The sequence below is a fragment of the Stegodyphus dumicola genome, chromosome X2, assembly GCF_044657685.1.
Source record: "Stegodyphus dumicola isolate Sdum_Otavi_A_Nest chromosome X2, ASM4465768v1".
Classification (NCBI taxonomy): Eukaryota; Metazoa; Arthropoda; class Arachnida; order Araneae; family Eresidae; genus Stegodyphus; species Stegodyphus dumicola.
The window spans coordinates 40,143,939-40,166,636 of NC_140781.1; the positions used below are offsets into that span (position 1 = coordinate 40,143,939).

At 35.1% G+C, this 22,698-nt stretch overlaps 1 protein-coding gene across 4 annotated transcripts in view; it reads left to right on the top strand.

Annotated features, from left to right (window-relative positions):
- sl (small wing phospholipase C gamma 1) overlaps nt 1-22,698 on the top strand; it is a 326,005-nt gene that overhangs the window by 27,042 nt on the left and 276,265 nt on the right. For all 4 annotated transcript variants that reach the window (XM_085809362.1, XM_085809364.1, XM_085809363.1 and 1 more), the window contains exon 5: nt 5,170-5,250. In XM_085809362.1, the coding sequence (XP_085665488.1) occupies nt 5,170-5,250 (81 nt within the window). The remainder of the gene's footprint in view (nt 1-5,169; nt 5,251-22,698) is intronic.

Here is a 22,698-nt window from a genome sequence, read left to right on the forward strand (position 1 = left end):
ATACCAGGATAGTGAAAAATATTCTTATGATTGAAAAATTTACTACAGGACTGTAAATGTCATCAAAATCTTCACCTCTTTTCTGCCTGAAATCCTGTGCTACTAAACGTGTTTTGTGTTTAACCACTTCATTCTTTTCATTTCTTTTAGCGTATAGACCCATTTATTTCCTAGCATAGCTTTATTTTCTGGCTTTTCAACTAATTCCCAAACCTTTCTTTTCTTCATTGTGTCAGTTTCTTCTTTCATTGCCTTATCCCATTCTTCGGCATTTACCGATTTCCGTGCTTCTTTAAAATTTTGTGGGATAACAATTTATGCAGAATTTGCCTTTTCAGGCACAGAGCTAGTCTCCTGTTCTACAAAATTAACTTTCCCCGAGTATCCGTTTTTTCTACTAAAATCAAACTTATCTTTTTCGAATTCAATATTCCTTGCCTCACAATACTTTTCAATATCATTATAGGATCTAAAGTGGGTGTGGTCTGATACTTCTTTCAGTGTAGATTTGTCATCTGACAACTTTATTTCTTCTCTAGAAGTTTCCTGTTCTTCATCCGATTCTGCTAATTGCTCAGATTGCTCTAGTCTTTCAAACTTCGTTTTTGATTTCTGGTCCAGGATGCCATTTGCTACATTCAGTTTCTCATCGAACTTCACATTACAGGTTTCTATTAATCTGCGTTCTTCTGGTAGGCATACCCTAGTTTCCTTTGCATATCCTACCATGATTCCTTCTTTGCACCTCGTTTGTAATTTATTTCTAATCTGTTTTGGCATGCTGACATAGGTTTTACAACCAAATATTTTAAAATAAACAACGCTGGGTTTTCTATTTAGGAACATTTCATAAAAGGTTCGGTTGCTTTTATGACAAACTCTGTTCCACGTATGTACGAAACAGCCAAGAGCTTCTGCCCACCATTCTTTTTCCATTTTACCATCATTAAGCATAGCTTTAACTGCGGTCTAATGCTGTTCGGTTAAAATGTTCACACACACACACCATTCTCTTCTGGGGTGTACGTGTTTGTGCGTCCAACACTAATTCCATTTTCAGCTAAGTACCCTTCGAATTGCCTGTTACAGAATTCCCCACAGTTATCGGTGCGTATACTTATTAATTTTCTATTCATCCCTCTTTCTATTTGCCTATGATAATTCTTAAAGTTGTAGAACGATTTATTTTTATTTTTCATACAATACACTGTTACTAATCTACTATAGTCATCCACAATAGCAAGGAAATATTTACTCCCACACTTAAATGGAACTGGTAGTGGGCCACAAACGTCTAAATAAACCAACTGCAATGATTTATCCGATCTCTTAGGAAAAGTTTTAAAAGTTATTCTACTAGACTTAGCAATAATACACGGTTCACACCTCTCCATTGGTTTTCCAATTTCTGGTAACCCTTTCACACTTTGATTCTTATTAGTTTTCTTAATATAATCAAAATTTACGTGGCTAAATCTCCGATGCCATAGCATTGCATCGTCTACTTTATTTAACTTTCCAATTTCTGTACTGTAACCAGCTTCCTTTTTATCTGTTGCATATCTAAATGGTTTTACGTGATAAAGTCCATCATATCGTTTAGCATAGCACAATCTATCCCAATTATTAAAGTATATCCACATCTTCCCTTTTGAAATCACAAAATGAGCACCTGTCTTTTCTAACCTTGCTCCCGATAGTAAATTTCTTCTTAGATTTGGATTATATAAGACATTATCTAACCCAATCCAATTTATTCGATTGCCTACTTTTACTGCGAATTTGACAGTACCGTTTCCTAGTACTTTACTTTCACAATTTCCTACCACTGAAGCCATACGTATATCATTTATTTCTTCAAAGTTTGTCATTAAATTTCTGTTATTGCAGAAATGACTTTTAGCTGCAGTATCTACGACCCAATTAAATTTATCTGCGTTGCCTCCTTTATCTAGTTGTTACATAATTTTCTACAAACATTAATTCTTTATTTTTAAACTGTCCATTTTTATCGTCTATTTTAAACTTCTGATTTTTACTTACATTTTCTTTACATTGAGCGATTAAGTGCCCAAATTTATGACATCTGAAACAAGGTCCTATTTTCATATTCCCCATTTTTTTTCTTAGATTTAGTTTTATTTTCAACTCTGTCTTTCCCTGCATTTGAACTAATAGTATTAAACACGCTTACCTTGTTGTCTTCTAAATCGGCGTTTACCTGGTGAAGTCGGCTTTCTTCCCTTACCAGTTCTTCAGCAATTCTTTCCAGCATAAAATCTCCTTCCTTCCATCTATAGATCAACTGTACAATGCCAGAGTATTCCTGGAGTAATCTCCTTATTGCCTGATATCCTTTAAAAAGATCTGCCAAGTTGTGACCAGCTTCAGCCAACTTCTTTGCAGTCATTCTTATCCTTGCGATGAATAATCCTATTTCTTCATTTGGCATATATCTAATACTAAAAAATTCATCCAGTAACTGAATTATCCTTGCTCTTGTTTTGAGTTTGAATTGCTTCTGTAGAACTTCCCATGCTTCTTTACCACTTGAGCATTTTTGTATCAGTGCCCTGAACTCAGGTTTAATTCCATAATATAATGTAGTGAAGGCTCTATTCTCTTTCAGTGTGAATTCCTGCTTTTCCTGCCTTGTTGCACTTTTATCTAATTCTTCTTCTTTATCCTCTATGAAGCTCTAACAATTTCTATCCATTAACAGCATTTTCATATCAACTTTCCATCGATCCCAGTTGTCATGGTTTAACAGCTCAAAACCTTCAGGTAGTAATGACATCATCTATTAAGTGTGAGCACAACAACTTGAACAAACTTCTAAGACAGGTCAGCTTCTTTTCGTGGATAACGGCCTTCTTCACCTACATTCCTTCAATGCTAAGTTGAACTGGATGACAGATTAGCTGTTGGCGCTGGGCCCATAACCCTGTTGGTAGTGGCGATAAAGGCAAAGAATATTTTGCTTCCCTTCAATAAAGTTAAGACTAATCTAAATAAATTCATGCTTTATTCCATAAATTAAAATAAAAGAAGGTAACTGTGTAGCCTTTACATTTAAAACCATTTGAGTGTAAAAAAAACTAGCATTGTGCTAACTCGTAAAAAAAAAAAAAAGGACATTCGCCGATACCGGCGTACATGTATATATAATACTTTGCCAATCAGCGGCAACCACGTTAGCTTACCGCCGATAGATCTCCTATCAAAATTTGCATAAGGAAAACATAAAGCCAACATACGTTGCCCGTGGAAATCGCGGGATGCGCAGCGAGAGGCTTAATCTCCTCTATGTGGTGATGAAAACGAAGGAGAGGAAGGTCGTTACAACCATGAGTGCATATTGTTAAGAACATACTATAGTTACAGGCATTCATGCAGATGAATGACTGAGATTATTATGCATTACAAGCTGTCAGTACCTTTGGAGATTCAATATCATGCTGACTGTAGGAGGTCAAAAGATCTTAGTAAGATAATCAAATTTATGATTTAACACTTTTCCCCATTTATTTGTTCCTTAAAGACGCTAACATTCAGGCTAAATAAAACAGTAATTTTTAAGAATGATACACTGTTAAAACGTGAACATTGCTTGCAAATGTTATTATTGGCTAATACAAATACCACTTGAGAAATTTTTGAGAGATGATGATTATTATTACTATTGTAATGAAAATACTGTTTGAATTTTGTAATGATCTGGTTTGAATTTGTACTGTGAATTTAAAAGATACAATCATTTTTTGTTTTGTTTTGCATTATATAGTTTTTTTTTTTTTACTTAAAAAAATTAATGTATCATGTTTACTCAAAAATAAAATTCTTTTAAATATAAGATCCTCCTTACATTCTAGCCTAAATTTTTAGGGAAAAAAAAAAAAAAAAAAAAAAATGTAAGTGGATATTTGATGAGAGCAGAAGTAATTCTGATTAAGCTGAAAGCTATCTTAAGGAGTTATTGGTACATTGTTACATGTTTGTTTTGAGGCATACGAGTGACCATTGTAGTAGACCCAGAACTAAAGTGTAATAATTAACCACTTGTGCTATGACTAAACTTCACGGTTGCGGTGCCGTCCGTTACAATATAACAAGTGGTAAAGTGTCTCATTTACGCCGTTCCGCATCAGCGAGTGCAATCCAGAGCTGTAACTCGAGAAATAAACGATCTCGTTGTTAGGCCACGTGTACACCATGTTAGTTTCATTTTTGTGATAAATGCCTATCGACGTGGTGTTCACTTCGCTTGCGGTTTGAGACAAAAGCATCTCGACGTGCGTGCCATGTATTTTTAGCGCAAGTAGTTAATGGTATTTATGCAGTTTATATATACAGCAATTACCTATGTGGTTTATTCAGTATTTAAGTAGTATAATTCCTCTCATTCTGCAATTTAATTTATTAAAATCCCCTTTAGAAAATCCCACTAAATTTTCAAACAAAAATATGGTAAACATAGGGGAGTATTTTTGAGTAAATGCATTAATTTTATTTGGTACTTACGTATTAGCACAACCTTCTTAGTAGAACTAGCCAAATTTTCAGGAAATGCAGAACTGTGATAACCATACCCAAAACAGTTTTCGTTGACAAAGCACATTATTTTTTGTCTTAAATTCAAAACATTTTTTTGAAATTTCAGTTATATTTCTGCAGGAATATAATATTTTGTTGCAGTGTTGCCAAAGGGCTTTGGACCTAGTTGGAAAGGAAATCTGTTCAAAATTCAAAATGCCTTTAGCTTAGAATAGGCTTAGAATATGTTTGTAAAGTGATTGCCGTGAAATTTGTTCCAAAACAAAAGAAACGAAATCTCGTTTGTAAGTAGATTTATTTATTGATTTTGGGAATAAATGCTTTAATAATAATTTAATAAATAATTGTTTTCCAATTAATCATTAAGTAATCATTCTTTCTCATGTATAAGAAATTGCCAAGCTGCACCTAGGTGGTTGTGCTAATACATGAGTACCTTTTATTTTGCCAGTGAAATCTAATTAGACTAAAATTCGAGAATATTTTTCATTGTAGCCGAACTATAATGAAATTGTACCTTGATTAATGTATGTTGCAGATGTGAAGATTTCATCGGTGCTTTAATTATAACTGATATTTCAATTATGTAATATTTTTCTCTGAAATTATTTCCAGGATGTTGATGCCAGGAGAGTAGGTGAAATAGGATTTGAGAGTTTTGCTTCATTGTATCACAAGTTGATACATGATGAAAATGTAAGTTTGTCATATTCTGATTAAAAAAATATATAAATAAAAAATAGGTGTTTATTTTAATTTTCTAATTAATAGTTTTATTTTTGAATAAGCTATTCTGTACTTCCTTATTTCCCACCGACAATTCTCTGTCGGAATGAGTTTTCAGGATTGTGTTTTGTCTAAATGAGGTAGAACCAGTGAAGTGAGCCAAGTGAAAGTCTCGTTCACTCCAGTAGAAGAGCTTAGAGTTCTTAGCATAGCGTACTCTCTGACACATTTTTGTTTTTAAGCCTAATTTTACTATATTCGGTTGTATAGTTACATGCTTGCTACTATCCGCCAATGAGCTTTAAATAATGGCCCATTAGTTTGGTTAGCATTAGATTTGTTTCTTATTTTCTGTCTTAAATTAGAGCCCAAGTGGAGGTTTCCTGTAAGCCCGAGAAGGGCAATCTGTGAATCATTATTAAAAGGGTAATTTAACTCTTTTTTAGACTTGTCTTTCCCACATAAACTCAGCGATAATTCACTATACAGTTCATAAATATTCATTCTAGCTGCTAAGAACTACAAATTTAGCTAGAACATTATATCCCACTAACTATTGTCATACTTTAAAAATGTCTTTTTTAAGCCTTTCTAATTGATTAATATTTGTAATACAAAGTAAAACCAGTTTTTTAATTACTCTTATGTTGCATTTTTATTATAAATAATGATTCTATTTTTAAAAATTAATATTTTTTAATAGAAGATGATGCTTCAATAGACTTGACACACTCTAGCATAAATGTTAATTTGTATAGTACAGCCTTTTTTAACATCTGATAGTATCTCATCTAATTATATGATGATGTTAATATCTTGGCCCTAACTGGAAAGTGTGAAATGTGTTTGTATCAGAAACTGTATTTACATAAAAATGATAGTTAATGAAATAACCAATCAGTGTGATTTGTTTTTTTATGAAGTGAGTAGTTGTAAGGCCAACTTAATTACCATTATTATACAAGGAATAAATTTGAGCAATCATTTCTAAAATGTGAATAATAGAATGATTTCTACTGAAAAAATGGCAAAAGTTTTCTACAAATTGCATTATCTCTTGAATTTTACAATTCAGAGTTTGAGTTGAGTGCTTACATAATCAAAAAAATGTTTTTTATTTATTTATTTGGTGGTTTTCTGAAGCTGGAAGTTTCGTTTGGAAGAATCTTTGAGGGAGAGAGTTGTCAGGCATGTAGAAGCAAGGTAGATAATTTTTAAAGTGGGATGTCTGAATGTTAGATGCAGACCATGATCTGCCCTCTAAAAACAAAGACTAAATTTGTGTAAAAACTGCTTCCTGAAATCAGTTTCTGTTCTTTGCAACAGGAAGTTCAGTGCTAATGTCGAATTTCAGGCTTATGGCTGTCACTTAAATTTTTGTTGTCATGTTGCACTATATAAAGAATGTGCAGTAAAAGGCTTTTATATGCCTAGAGCCTATTATGTGTATTTTGTTGATCTTATTGCTAAATTGAACACATTTAAATTTGTGTATAAAACATCGAAAGCTTCAATTTAACATGTAATTCTATCAAGGCGAAGTCTTGCAATCCTTTATAAGCTTTAAAGGGTAATAAACTGCAGAGCTGGCTTCCGCCCCGGACATATCTGGGTATACCCATACGGAATTAAGTGCCAACCCGGCAGGACCATCCGACGGTAACACAACTCTGTGGAGACTGCAAATTTAATGTTCTATTTCTAAAAAAGAAAAAGGGGTTTCACAACATGAGCACGGTTACAGGGCCCTTGAAGAGTTGCTAACATTCTATTGTCATACTGCATAAATCAAGTAATAGGGGATTACAACTGAATATAGAAATACTTACACTGTTGTTGCATTACATATGGTTAAAAGGTACAAGTGCGTAGATTTACATAGAGTTAATAATAGACATTCATATGACATTGGTACAATTATATATATAGAAATTCAAACAATACATAGAGAAATGCTAGTGGTTACCACCAATAGGGTACAGACAGAACGGTGTAGGAGCTTTACGAGTATACATTAGTCGAGAGTTATGTACTGTGTGTTGTAGTTCATGTGCTAGTGCACACCTCCATGTGAAGGTGATGCATTACAATGTAATTACCTGTTGACAGTCAGAAGTAGGTAGCCGTGTGGTAGCTGATGTCTCAAATTAGTAAGGTTTGATGAGTCAATGTTGGCCATAGTAACTGAGATACGATGTGCCCAGCCAGCAAATGTCTGCTGGTGTGTATACACTGAGCCCTAAGGACTTTCAAGTGGACCACTATGGTCGTTACTGCAAATTTGCACTCCTGTTGCTGGGTTCTGCCCTATACATTATTATGCATATTATGCATTCATCTATTACAGCATTGATCTTTACCTGGTCTTGTCTTAGTCTCTTTGTAGTTTGGAACCATTGGGGCCAGTAATTGTCATTAGGCTTTTTGTCATATGCCTGTACTGGGCTCTGAGGGTGCATGAAAAGACGAGATAGTCAGGGTCACCTACCTCACCACATTCTCAGGTGTCATTATCTACGAAAGCTTTAAAGGATGTTATTGTCATGGTGTCTATAAAAGGTCTCTCTTTTCATCTCATCTGTCTTTTCATGGATGATAATGCACACTAGCACTTTTCATGAAAGATAACGTGCATAATGAACATCTTGAAACCCAAGTTATCTAATGAATTAACACATTACACGCAGGGAACATTCTTTTACGTATTTTGTGTCTACCACTATATCGCAGGCTACTTAAAAGTATGTATTTAGTAGATTTGTTCTGGACAATGGGTATCGTATAAGTACGGGGGTCATTGTAAGTTGTATTTACCCTCTCAGCGTTACTGACGGATTTTTCCGTATTGAAAGAGGGTTTTCCAAATCGTCACACACGAATTATTTTGTCACCTCCTTATGGATATGAAAGCATTTCAAATGATTATTTTTTGCCTCACATTTTCCGCCTCTAAATCGTTGAGGATGGAATATTCTGTACTGTCATTCCCCTGACCTTCTGTTGCACTTAATTGGTAGTGGGGAAAGAGATCGTTAGAGAAAGTTGTTATAATAGGAGGGTCATAAATAAAAACCTGAAATCCAGCCATACCATATGCTGACCCGAGGGCGATTTTCGTGCTGAAACTGGAAAATACTGAAAAATCTTCAAACGAAAGCTGTGTGTATGCGAAACAAAATTTCTTCTGCGAAAATAAATGTAATTTGTACGGAACCCATGAGTAACTTTTAAAGAATTTAGCATCACCTAATTTACAGATAATTTCTTTTTAGCATAAAATAAATACTTAAACACTTATCTTACGATGACTGTAGAAATACAGAAATTTGAGGTAATTTTTATTTTAGCTGTGCGCGTTGATTAAAAATACTGTATTTTTAAAAACTACTATAACATTTCACAAAAATAGTTACTTCAATATATATTTTGAATAATTGTTCTGAAATAAAAATGAGATTTTTGAAAAAGTTCAGGTCGTGTAATTCCATTTTAAACTAATGTATCATTTATATGTTTGTATCGAAATGCATTTAGTTGAGTGAATGTGAAGTATGGACATTTTATTTTTAAAATATGAAGACAAGGGGCTTTTCCTTAACTCTTTCACATCGAGAGAAGGCAAAATCTCAATTCCCCAAACATCGAAAACGCCCGTATCTAAGAATTTCTCCTGGAATGCTTTTCCTTTCCCCATGACAAGTTGAATACTACAGCACTAACAATAGCCTTACTTAAGTAAAGCGAGAACTTCTTTCTTCGAAGCTTTGACACTGTGTGAAGTTTCCCCTTGGGACGGGATTGCAACTTCGGGCATCAAAAGCTAAACACTGACAGTAAACAAAGGAAAGGAAGGAACAAAGGAAACAAGGAAGCTACTTTTAGTATCTTCAAAAGAATGATTGACATGTGTGGCGATGCGAAAGAGTTAAAGAAAAATTAGCTTTACTCTCCTGATTTCTCATCTAAAAAGAACTACTGAGAAATTTTCTTGGTATGATATAAAAATCATTCGCAAATAATATTGTATAAGATTAAATCACTTTTTGTCATTGATAAAATAAAGTACTGAATGCACATGAAATCATATGATGCATTTTTTACCCTAAGCAAAATATTTCCATTTTACTGAAAGTATTAGCTAATAAAAAGGGTCCAAATGATATTTGATTATAAATACTTTACTGTTATAAAATTTCGAAACGGTTGGGAAATAAAATTCTCAGTAGGTAAGAGTAAATATTTCTGAAAAGTTTTTGTTAGCAGAAGAAAAATGTAAATACCTTTTTATAAAATTGTCGCAATCATCATGCGGCTGCTAGTGGGCGTTATTTACGACTAAGGACTGATGAGCTATGTTAAATTAGGTACTGATTACCATTTATTTTAAAATTCATTAGGTACTTATGATTGGGGTTTTACTAAAAAGGCTAGTATATGTATTTATTTCTTGAAATCAGTTTTCACATCTTATTAACATTATATGTGCAGTTTTTATGGTATTCTTCCTTCATGTCCATTCAAATAATTTCATAGCCTAAGAACCAAATTTAAAATTTAATATCTGTGGTTAGGTTGAAACATTTCTTTTTAGTTTGGTTTATTCGACAAAGCGCTCGAGGGCTATCTGCCAAAAGAGGAATGCCTTCATGGAAGACTGTCTAAGATGAAATGGCTCCTATACATGTTACACAATGGAAAAATCACAAAAATCGTCCATGCAGCCAGCTCATTTGCTGGGATTTGAACCGAACTACCGGTGTTCAGCGATTTTACTGTTTGTCCTTTGGTTGGGCGTATCACTTTTTGAGTTAATTATCATAATATTATATGTTTTAATAGGCATCGATAACAATCTATTATGAGTTATGAGTTACATTACCAGTGATGTTAATCCTGTAATTAATACTCTTGTGTATTTGAGAGCTCTGTGCTAAGAGAAGTAAAGCTTCAACTGAGGACTTACTGAGTGGAACTGGCTCATATCCATATTATACATGGGAAGACACCATAATTAATACAAATGTGGTAATATTTTTCTTGTCACTGTCAATGATACCAATCTTACAATTTGGTATTCACTTTCAATGCAAAAATACATTAATAAAGACATCAATTTGGGGACAAATAAAAAAGAACTGATAAAATAAGTATTATAAAAAGCAAATTCCTTTTATGTCATGGGTCATTTGTTACCATTTACTTTGCGTTTTAATATCTTTTCATATTTTATTTTGGTATTCCTTTCTTAATTCTTAAATATTTTGGAAAATGCGAAAAACTGAAATTTCTTCATAAATTCTTCCAATTCTAAACAGAACTTTTTTCCTCAGTTCTAAAAATGTATTCTTGGTATTATAGAGTAACAAAAGATATAGTAGTCACTAAATTAATATGCAATTATCATTAATTAAAGTACATTTTGGTAGTAGTTGTAGTGTAGACATGCTACAAAAAGATTGCACAACTGAAAAATTTTTTTCACTGTTCTGAGCAGAACCATGGTTCTGATTTTAAATAAATAAATAAAAATAAAATAAGTTTCTGCGCAACGACAATTTTTGACTCATTTTATTACAAACGTATGAAGCAAATTTCTTTTTGTTCTCCAAAAGAAATAAAAAATAAGAGTACATCACTGAATAATATGTTTTTCAATGTGCTATTAGAAGAAGAAATTCATACTCTACTGACGCAAATTAACAGATATATATTTTTAATCAAAATTTTGAAGGATAAATTTCAAATATTACTTTCAAGCACTAACTACACAGAAGTTGCATTTTTTAAGTTTTTGAATGCAGTTTTTAATAGTTTCAGCATGTTTTATAAGTGCTACGAACCGTCTTATTTGTCTAAATTTTCTTTAACGAGGTAAGGGGCACTTCTTTCGCACAATCGCTTTACTGACACTTAAATTTCGCTTATGTCTGTCATATATTCATAGCCAAAATAGTCCATAACTGAAAGCCTAATTTTATTCAATTAATTTCTAACATTAAAGTCATAGCTGCTTGTACTCTTATTAAGATTTTCCCACATAAATAGGTAATTCTTCTAAAATAGAAATGGTGAAATCATTTGAGATATAATTTTTCCTTCTCAAAACAAACTATTTATTTCACGAAAATATAATCAAAAATAATTTTAGAGCTATGAAATAAACTTAAGAAGAGGAATAAATATTTTAAACAGTTTTATAAGAAAGTAAGTAACGGTAGCATGACATTATAATGTATCGTCATAATATCAACTGAGAGTTGTAAAATAGTAAAAAAGTTTCATTCCTACTAAATGGTTTATATAACTCTCCTTTTATAAAACCTCAAAAAAGGGAATATACAGAGTGTCTCGTAAATGTTGCAACAAACTTCTGGGGGGGGCAGGGCACATCATAAGGATTAAGAATTGCATAGAACCCATGCCTGGAAATATCAGGGGTAAGTGGTAGCAGAGGTAGAAGATGGGAAAAGAAATAAATTAATTAATTTGAAACATTTATTGGACATGAATACAAATAATGTATGATAGCTTGAATGTTACAACAGATGCTTGAAGTTTGCGCCATCAGACGGCAAACATGCCTGACACCGACGGACCATTGGTTGCCGGACATGTTCAAACACACCGGGAATATATTTGATTGTAGCAGCTGCGGAGGCGAGTTTTGCCACCAGATCCATTTCAGACACAACAGGATAGTGATACACAACACTTTTGATGGCTTCCCACAAAAAGAAATCAGGGCTCGATAAATTCGGTGAGCGTGGGGGGTCAGGGAACTGGTCCACCATGTCCAATCCATCGATGAGGGAATGATATGTTCAAATGGCTACGAACATCCAGTCCAAAATGAGTCCACTTCTTAAAGACCCGTAGTTGCACAAATTTTGTTGCAAACCTGCAAACAAGCTATAGTTTGTTTGATGTCTGTCGAAGAATCATTCTCGATAAATGCGTGCAGCAGTTCATCCGTTACCCTCAGGTATTCCATACTCTAAGTGCATGTCTGAAAGCTCTCGCTTCGTATAGCATTGCATGCTCTTCGTATGGTATGAGTGAGGCAATCGAATGAGGCAATCCTCACTTTCCACTAGCATTCTCCTGTACAATGATGTTTCTGGCCATGGGTTCCTATGCAATTCTTAATCCTTATGATGTGCCCTACCTCCCCAGAAGTTTGTCGCCACATTTACAGGACACCCTGTATATATCATTTTCATTTGGTGAATTAACGGATTAAAATATGCACATGCTTTTTATGAAATATGCCAACCTCATGCAAATATATTTCTGTTTTATTAAAATTAAGGATTATGAAATGTGTTTTAATATAAATATATTACTCTACATAAAGAAATCTGCAGGCATCTTTATTCCCCTTATTTTTCTATTATCATCACAAAAAATAATAATAGCATTTATCTTATAATAAGCTAGTTAGTTTAAAAATGCGATCTGTGAAAACTTTTTATCCTCCTTGTTTCAGTTTTCTTATGACAATTACGCACTTTCTTTAACTTGATATAAGATCCATTTATTTTAAATACTTTTCTAAAACGTTTTATAAAAAATAAGAAAATAAGGCTAGCGCAAACCATTTGGTTGAAAACTTATGTAAAATTGGGTTCAGTACCCAAAACAATAATTAAAAAAGGAAAACAAAAAAAAAAAAAAAAAAAAAAAAAAAAATCTGAAGTCCTTTCAGATTTTATATTGGGTCCAAATAGGCAAATTTTTTTCATTTACATACACATACATGTTTCGCGAGCATTTGGGCTAAAAATATTTAGAAACAGCATATCTTTAGAATTTCCGATACACAGGCTCGCACACTGGAGACGAAAAATGTTTGATTCCTTACAGTGTTGCCACTGCTCACTTTGAAACTGTTGAGTTTTTAATCAAAAATCCGTTAAAGTTTTACAGAATATGAAATAGGCAGTAAAAACAAATTCCAGATTCCAAATGTTGGCTTACAAGTGCCCTTGTTCGGGTGGAGGACTATGTGATAATGCGAAAAACATACATACATTCAGTAAATTCAGTAGTAATTTTAGTTAGTAGTAAATTTACTGAATTAGTAGTAATTAATTAATTAGTAGTAAATTTACTGAATTCAGTAAATATATACATTCAGTAAATTCAGTAGATTCTCATTATTTAAGTTCTTTAAGTAAATACAGGGCGATAATATTTGGTGGCAACTGTTCAGAAAAATGATTCAAGCATTTTTAAATGTTGTAGGTATAATGCCACACTTTACCCTTCTACAGCTCATCATCAGCTTACACTCTGAAAAACAGAGAGCTTACACTCATCATCAGCTTACACTCTGAAAAACAGAGTAATTTGGTAGATGCAGTTAAAAAACTGCATCTATCAAATTACATGTAAAGAATGTTCCCTTACTCAGAACCCTCTGCGTCATATAGGTCAGACTCAAAACCCTCTGCACCTCAGAATTAATAACCATAACTCACATATAAAAAATTTAATAATATTAACACAAGTAATTCAAATGAAAAACACCTTACTGCTATTCTAGAGCTCTTTCAAATTCACAATTTTGACAAAATTTAAATTAGTGTGCTTGATATTGTACCTGATATTAAATTGAGACTCTTTAAAGAATCAAGGTTCGAATCCCACGAACAGGCTGGCTGCATGGGCGTTTTCGTGGTTTTCCCCATGTGTAATGTGTATACGAGCCGGTTTCTCTTAGAAAGCCCTCCATGAAGGCATCCCTCCCTTAAGGCAGATAGCTCTGCCTTAAGAGTGCTTTGCCATAATCTAATAAAACCAAACCAAACCTTTAAAGAATCTATCTACATACTTAAAAAAAGTCACTTTATCCTTACGGACTTAACGCAAATCTCAATAAAACTACTTACAGACAAGCAGAGGAGTCTATTTATGGATAATTTAGATTTTTTAGTAATAATGCTACTACAAGAAGAAAAAGAGGAGGAAATTCTAACAACAAAAGATTCTTTAGCGCGTAAGCCTTAAATACAATTATTCAAAAACTTGATTCCTTCCTTCAAAAGCAAGCTTTCGCAAAAAATGCAATTAACCTTTTACATACTTTTAAAGATTTCACATTATGGAAACTTGTGGGCAAAATTAATCAACGAATACCATGTAACACAATCGTAAAGGATTTAATTATAGACCTTTTGCAACTATAAGTTGAAAAAAAGTAATTTTTTCATCAATAAAATCTTCTGTAAGGTACAATTCAAACACCATTTATATGATCAACTAAAAATTCCTCACCTTTTTAAAAGATGTCAGTTTTTACTCCCTTACCAAAAGCTTCAGGTTATACCTTGTTTTAAATTTGAAAAGACTTTAGGTAACATGGTTATTAACCACCACGAAGATTCAGCTAATAAAGTATGAAATTGCCAGCATCCTGATTTCAGTAACTTCCTAGATCCTTTTCACCGACATATTGTCACAGGAGATCTTAACATCATTAAAGATAATCAACTACGTCAACTTATGCAACTTGGCACCAAATTTCGTCCAACTTTCGATCTTAATAAACACTATTGCTTAAAGCAATTTCACAATGATCGTAATAAATTCATTATTTTAGCAAGTAATCGCTTCAACTTACCAAGCAATACCTTTATCGAATGGAAAGCTGCTTTAATTCAAGAATTTGAACTTGTGCTTTTTAAACTGCCTAGTTTCAGTCAAGTCCACAATAAGAAACATCTTGAATCGCAAATCTTCTGCAAAGAAGCTTTATCATCACCAAAATCGACAAAGCTAGTAATAATTTTAATGTCATATGAAAAAAAAAATTATTATGACATTCTGCAACAAGAATTACAAAGTACATGCACCTATACACAGGTCTCTACCAGCACTAAAATCCTTTTAAATAAATTTAAAGCACTCCCATAAAAGACTTACAATCCGTCCCAACAAATTTAATAATAGATTTGCTAATATATATGCATTGCCTAAGTTTTAAAAAACTTCAGTAAAGTTCAGATACATAGCAAACAGTACCAGAAGTTATTTAAAAGAGATTATCTCTTTGCACAAAAACTGAAACTCGTTCGAGATATAATAAATAATTTTGATTTTCAAGAGAAGCATTACAATTAAATGATCTTAAACCATGATACAATTATTCATACTTTAAATTCACTGGAAATAGAGCATATCCAATGCTATGATTTTGAAAACCTTTACACTACTTTACCTCTTGAAGAAATTTATAATAGTTTACTTACTTTCCCTAATTTATTTCCTCAGATCAATACTATTATTTCTACTGAAAATTGGCAACTGTTCTTGAAAAGTGTACTTTTTAACAATTATATTAAATTTAATAACAGCATCTTTAAGCAAGTACAAGGTTTGCCAATGGGCGGAAATTTTTCAACAGCAATTTGCAAAATATTCCTGTTTACCCAAGAATATAAGTTTAAGAAATCACTTAAAATTGAAGATTACAAATACTTCCAGCACATCTTTCATTCTATAGATGATGTTATTGCTTTTAACAGCTTCAACAAAATAGAGACTTCCAGCACATCTTTCATTCTATAGATGATGTTATTGCTTTTAACAGCTTCAACAAAATAGAGACTTCCAGCACATCTTTCATTCTCTAGATGATGTTATTGCTTTTAACAGCTTCAACAAAATAGAGAACTCAAATATTTACCCGTCTTGCCTCAAGTTTAATGCCACTAATACTGTTAAAAGTGGTATAGTGTACCTTGATTTACATATTTTGGATTACAAACTTATCAAAATTTACGACAAGCACAGAGATTTCAATTTTTCTACACTTAAATTAACTAACAGGTGTTCTAATATTTCTAATATTTCAAAAAGAGTCGTAGTGAACACAATTAATGCACAACTTCTCAGAATTAAAAGAATCTAATAATGTACAACACCTACAAGAAGAAATACACTACTTTATTAATATCTTGATTGACAATCTTATTCCAAAAACAGTCATTAAAAATTCCCTAAAAAAGCAGGCATTTACCTGTTTTTTTAGATTATTTGAATTAGATAATGATATTATTTAATTAAATCCTGAAATGGAAGGTGATTAATGGATGGATTATTTAAATGATCTAATGTAAAAATGTATAGGTTATCACTTTCACTACTCAAAAAAACTTTTTCTCTACACATTTGGCTCAGTACTTCAATACCTTGTTCTTAATATATGTCATGTAAATTAATATCTTTTTCTGGCAAAATCTATCCTGTTATTAAATTTTATGGGCCCCTTTTCGATTCAAAGAAGCTTGATAACCCTCTAGCTTGAAGAATTACAACTTTAACTAACAAATTACTGTATTTTTCCGATTTCTACTACTCCCCCCCCCCCAAATTTAGCAAGAGTAAAAATTAGCCATTTTGCAATCGCCTTTTCTTGCCATTCATGAATGGGCATTGCACAGGACAGATGACATGTTGAAAATAACTTCCATTCCCTCCCCAATAATTTTGGGACTCAGATCCCCCTCAGTTAGTTACGTTTCATTGGACCTTACTTCCTGACATGTACTATACCCCGTGGCATAGTCTTGCCCAATTGGTGAATTTAATTCTTATCTTTTTCACTCTTGTCTGTCGTTGCTTTCCAAACACTCTTTCTTCCATTTTTATAAAACACCTTCTAGCAGAAAGAAGTCTTGAGTTCAGGTATGTTTTTCATTTCATCTTTTTGTAGTTATAAATTTTGTTCAAAAACTGGCCCAATATTAATCTTATATTCTCTTTCTAAAACATTATTGCTGCTACATATTTTTAAAAGTTATAACTTTTCAGACTAGAAGGTTCACCCATAAAGTTCGTGCTTATATAGGCTAATAGCAATTTCGCTATTTATTTTAATGTTGTAAATTTGCCTTACCAGGCTTGGCTTCTTGTATAGTTCTACTACACAAATTAAGTATTTCACTTATACTTATGGGAAATGGAACAGGGAAGTTGAGACCTGGTTAAAATTTATATTGGAACTTTTTAATAAAAATTTGTTAGCTATCAGTCTCAATGTCTGTTTGACAAAATGCGTTCTGGAATTTAGCAGAGTTCGAGTGTCACTATGCATTTCCCTTGAAAAGTCCATGATGATATTTGAATTAGGCTAATTATTCCATTTACCGTTGCTTATAGTACTTATTTTTTTCTTAATATAATGTTTTTGTTGTATTTTCTAATATGTTTTGTGATAGCTTACACTTTATTCTACTTACATATTAACTTTTATCCCTCAGGAGGCTCACTTTTGTGAGTACGGGTGTGGCAATCCCGAGGTACCCTAGCCCTTCAGGGGATCATCTTGGTGAGACGGGTGTCACGATCCTGGAGCCCCAGTGATCTATTCTCTTTTCCGTCTCCTCTCCTCTTGGCTGGTACTTTTTCCCTTCCCTTCCTCCTCGTGGTTTCTCTCTACAGAGTTTGGGGCTCATCACGAGAGACTGGAACAGACCTTGGGGGCACGTGGGCACGGCAAACACGTGGGCAGTTTTCTCGAGGGGCGAGAAAACTGCCCACGTGCGTGGAGACCCGTGTCGCTAGAAAGGAGGGTCCTGGTAGTTGAGGGGCGAGGTACTGTCCCCAACACACTACTTTGGCCTCTGCTTCAGCTAAACGGGAGGCACCTTAGTCGTCCTCAAGGGTGTCAATCGGCTGGTCACTAGTCCTTGTGTCAGTGGCTTGGGGTCAAGCTCTCGGGAGTACCTGCTTTCGGGAAAGCCGACTGTGGGGCTTCAGTTTGCGTATAGGTCCGGCTAGCCCTAACACAGGAATCTGTGTTCCCTTGTTGGGCTCCGTGGTGGGCGGGGCCGTCGGACCCGAATCTTTATTCTTTCACTATGGCTTCTCATATCTACTTAATAAAAGATTTCGAGGTAACTCCTGTCACTCAAGTCACTCCTGTAACTCAACCTAGTTCTGAAACTTCTACTGCTAAACCAGTCACTCAACCTAGTTCTGAAACTTCTACTGCTAAACCAGTCACTCAACCTAGTTCTGAAACATCTACTGCTAAACCAGTCACTCAACCTAGTTCTGAAACGTCTACTGCTAAACCAGTCACTCAACCTAGTTCTGAAAAGTCTACTGCAAAAAAATTACGTACAGATTCAAATAAAAAAAATCATAACAATAGTCCCCGTTTCCTAGTCATCTCTAGTCCTTCTGGCGAAATGCATAAGATGTCTCCTTTCGTAATAAACAAATATATCCTATCTTGTATTGGTGAGCCGAGAAATATAAAGCGTCTCCGCTCCGGAGACTTGCTTATTGATACAAACTCAGCCACCCAGTCTGCTTCTTTACTTCAGATAACTAAACTTGGGCAAGCGAATGTCACTGTAACACCACATAAGTCACTCAACTATTGTCGGGGTGTAATCTCAGAATTCGACCTTCTGTATGTTTCTGAAGAAGAGATCGCTTCTGATCTATACGAACAAAATGTCTGCGGTGTAAGGCGGATCAAGATGCGTAAGGAAGGTAAGTTGATAGACACGAAACACGTGATCCTTACCTTCAACACGCCTGATCTGCCTAAGAATATTAAGGCCGGATATCTAAATATTCCTGTAAGACCTTATATTCCAAACCCTATGCGATGTTTCCAATGCCAGCGTTTCGGCCATTCTAAGACATCTTGTCGTGGCAACCTCACATGTGCCCGATGCTCACAGATTGGCCATGATTCTGAAAATTGTACCGCTGCGCCTCTTTGTATAAATTGCAAGGGTGAGCACCCAGCATTTTCACGCCTCTGCCCAAAATGGAAATTGGAAAAAGAAGTGCAGACTGCAAAGGTTACGAGGAACATCTCATATGCCGAAGCCAGAAGATTAGTCCAGAGCACAGAGCTTCGACCAAATACATCATACGCCAGTGCTGTAAAATCATCTCGTACAGTCGCCACCCAAACATCAATAGGCACACAGACCCTACCAAATAAACCCCAACCGTCTACATCCAACAAAAAAAAAAGAAAATGCGACCCATATAGTACAAAAGAAAGAAACAGTTATTCAAAGTAAGCCCAAAACTACTACACATAAAATATCCAATAAAAATAGAAGTCGCAGCAATAGCTCTCTTGATGAGATGATTTCTGAATCTGCGGATTCAGACTTTATGGAAGTAGAAGAGGGTCTAGAAGTTCCCAGGCATCTACTTCCACGAAAAACAAAAGAACAGCACAGAAAAAACAAAAACCATTCATAATGGCCACCCTCATGTCATGGAACTGTCGCGGTTTCCACCGAAATTTACTTGACATCAAATCTATTATAAATGCGTATCATCCTGTGTGCTTAGCTATACAGGAAACAAATCTGAAACCAGAACACCATGCAAAACTTCGGAGGTTTTCTTTCGTCAGGAAGGATAACCTTGCAGGTGAGCGTGCCAGTGGAGGAGTAGGTCTCCTCTCCTCACTGGATTATCCCTCAAATGTAGTTCCTTTGACGACATCCCTCCAAGTTGTCGCTACTCAAATAAATTTTGATATTGTTGTTTCATTTGTTCCTTTGTATTTGCCTCCAAATGAGCACATTTATCAGCAAGATTTAAATAATCTAATAGAGCAGCTGCCTGAGCCTTTTATCATAATAGGAGATTTTAATGGCCATAGTCCACTCTGGGGTAGCAAAGATACAAATTGCCGAGGAAGACAAATTGAGCAGATGATCGAAGATCACAGCCTTTGTCTCCTAAATAATGGGCAAGATACGTACTTCCATGAGCCTTCAAGGACATTCCACGCTCTCGATCTTGCCATCTGTTCACCATCTCTGTTGCCATTTTGCACTTTTAGTGTCGGAAATGACCTGTACAACAGTGATCATTATCCCATTTTTGTATCTCTTGTACGAAGAGGAGCAAACCCCATGTCGAGACTCCCTCGGTTTATACTGGACAGGGCAGACTGGGAACTCTTCTCTTCCATTGCAGAGCTCAGAGATCAAATGGTAGAAGATCAGCATATCGATGATGCTGTGGAAGCTGTTACTAATACTATTATTCAGGCAGCTATGCTTTCGATTCCTAGAACATCAGGAAAAATACTAAAATATACGAAACCATGGTGGAATCGCGAGTGTCATGAAGCACTGAAAAAACAGAAAAAAGCATGGGGAATTTTTCGTAGATATCCTACTCTGCAAAACCTCATAGCATTTAAAAAAGCCAAAGCAAATGCACGAAAAGTAAGAAGGCAGAGCCAGAGGGATTCCTGGATTTCATATGTGTCCTCAATAACATCCTCTACGCCTAGTAAGCGGGTTTGGGAAAGAGTTCGAAAAGCATGCGGAATGTATAAAGACCACTCACTTTCCTTTCTGGAAAAAGATGGCCAAGTGATTAGCTCCATAGAAGAAATTGTGAGACATTTGCTGCCGTTTCTTCCAGCAGAAATTACTCACCGGCATTTCTTTCTATCAAGCAGCTCTCAGAGAAATCCCATCGATTTCAACTCTTCTAACTTTGAGCCTTATAGTAGAGACTTTACTGTGCTAGAGTTAAAGAGGGCTTTGTTACAGACTCATAGGTCTTGTCCGGGTCTGGATGGCGTGTATTATGAAATGCTAAAGCATCTGTCCTGTAAGTCACTGAGTGCCCTTCTCACACTTTACAATAGAGTGTGGAAGGAGCGTACATTTCCCAGTGCATGGAGGAGAGCTGTTGTCATTCCTATTGCGAAGCCAGGGAAAGACCCGAGGAATCCCTCGAACTATCGGCCAATTGCCCTTACCAGCTGTGTTTGCAAACTGTTTGAAAAGATGGTAAACAGCCGCCTAGTCTACTTCTTGGAAAAGAATAATATTATATCGCCTTATCAAAGTGGTTTTCGAAAGGGGAGAACAACCGTGGATAACATGCTCCTCCTAGAGACTTCCATTCGGAAAGCATTTGTAAGAAGAAGCCACCTTGTCTCGGTATTCTTCGACATTGAGAAAGCTTATGATAAGGCATGGAGATACGGTATACTTCGGGATCTTCACGAGAGTGGCTTGTGCGGCAACCTACCAATTTTCATTCAGAATTTCTTGAAGAGTAGAACTTTTCAAGTAAGGATTGGCTCTGTTTTTTCGGATGTTTTTCAACAGGAAGAGGGTGTGCCCCAAGGCTGTGTGCTTAGTGTAACGCTGTTCAGTTTAAAAATAAATTCTGTATTAAAAGAACTTTCTCCTACCATCTTGGGATCACTATATGTAGATGATTTACAGATTAGCTGTCGAGGAGCAGACATGAGATACATAGAGAGGCAATTGCAGATGGCTTTGAATAAGAATGGTCAAACAAACAGGGATTTACTTTTTCGAAACAGAAAACTGTGTGCGTGCACTTTTGTAGGAAGCGAGGTCTCCATCCTGAACCTGAGTTATATCTAAATGGTACAATTATTCCAGTTGCGCCCGAAGTAAAATTTTTAGGAGTGACGTTCGACCAGAAATTGACTTTCCTTTCTCATGCTTTAAACCTGAGAAAGAAGTGTCTAAAAACACTAAATATTTTAAAAGTGTTGGCGAACACCTCCTGGGGTGCAGAGCGTTGCTCTATGCTTCGCGTTTACAGAGCGCTTATCCGCTCTAGACTGGATTATGGCTCAGTTGTTTATGGATCCGCTCGGTCATCTGTTTTGTTAAAACTGGACCCTGTTCACCATCAAGGTTTGTGGATTTGTTCAGGAGCTTTCAGGACTTCTCCTGTACAGAGCCTATATGTTGACTCTAACGAACCATCACTTTATCTGAGGCGTGAGCAATTGTCCCTTTTGCAATATTTTAATATTCTATCCCAACCTGAACATCCCAATAAGCTGTGCTTACTTGATAATGAGTGTAACACATTATTTGAAACACGTCCATCCTGTGTTCCTACCTTTCTCTTAAGAGCTCGCCCTGTCATTGAGGAACTTTCTCTTTCTGATATGCGCCCCCAAGCAGTACAGAATTTTGAAATCCCACCTTGGGAAAATGTACGGACTCAGCTTCTTAATGTTTTTAAGCATGATGCGAAGGCAAGCACTAACGCGATCATTTACAGACAACTCTTTGCTGAGCACAGGCAGAAATATAGCAGTTATTATCCGATATACACAGATGGATCAAAGTCAAATGATCATGTCGGGATGGCTTTTGTTTTCGAAAATTACATAGAGAGCAGATGCCTGCACCATGCTTTCTCAGTCCTAACATCTGAACTAACTGCAATATATTATGGTCTTTTGTACATCTCAAAGCTCTGCCACAAAAAGTTCGTAGTTTATACAGACTCGTATAGTGCTCTGAAATCTTTGGAAGCTTTTCCCAACACTCAGAATCCTGTGGTAGTGGATGTTCTCAAAATCCATATAAATTTAACGATTCGAGGTTATGAAGTCCTGTACTGCTGGGTTCCTGG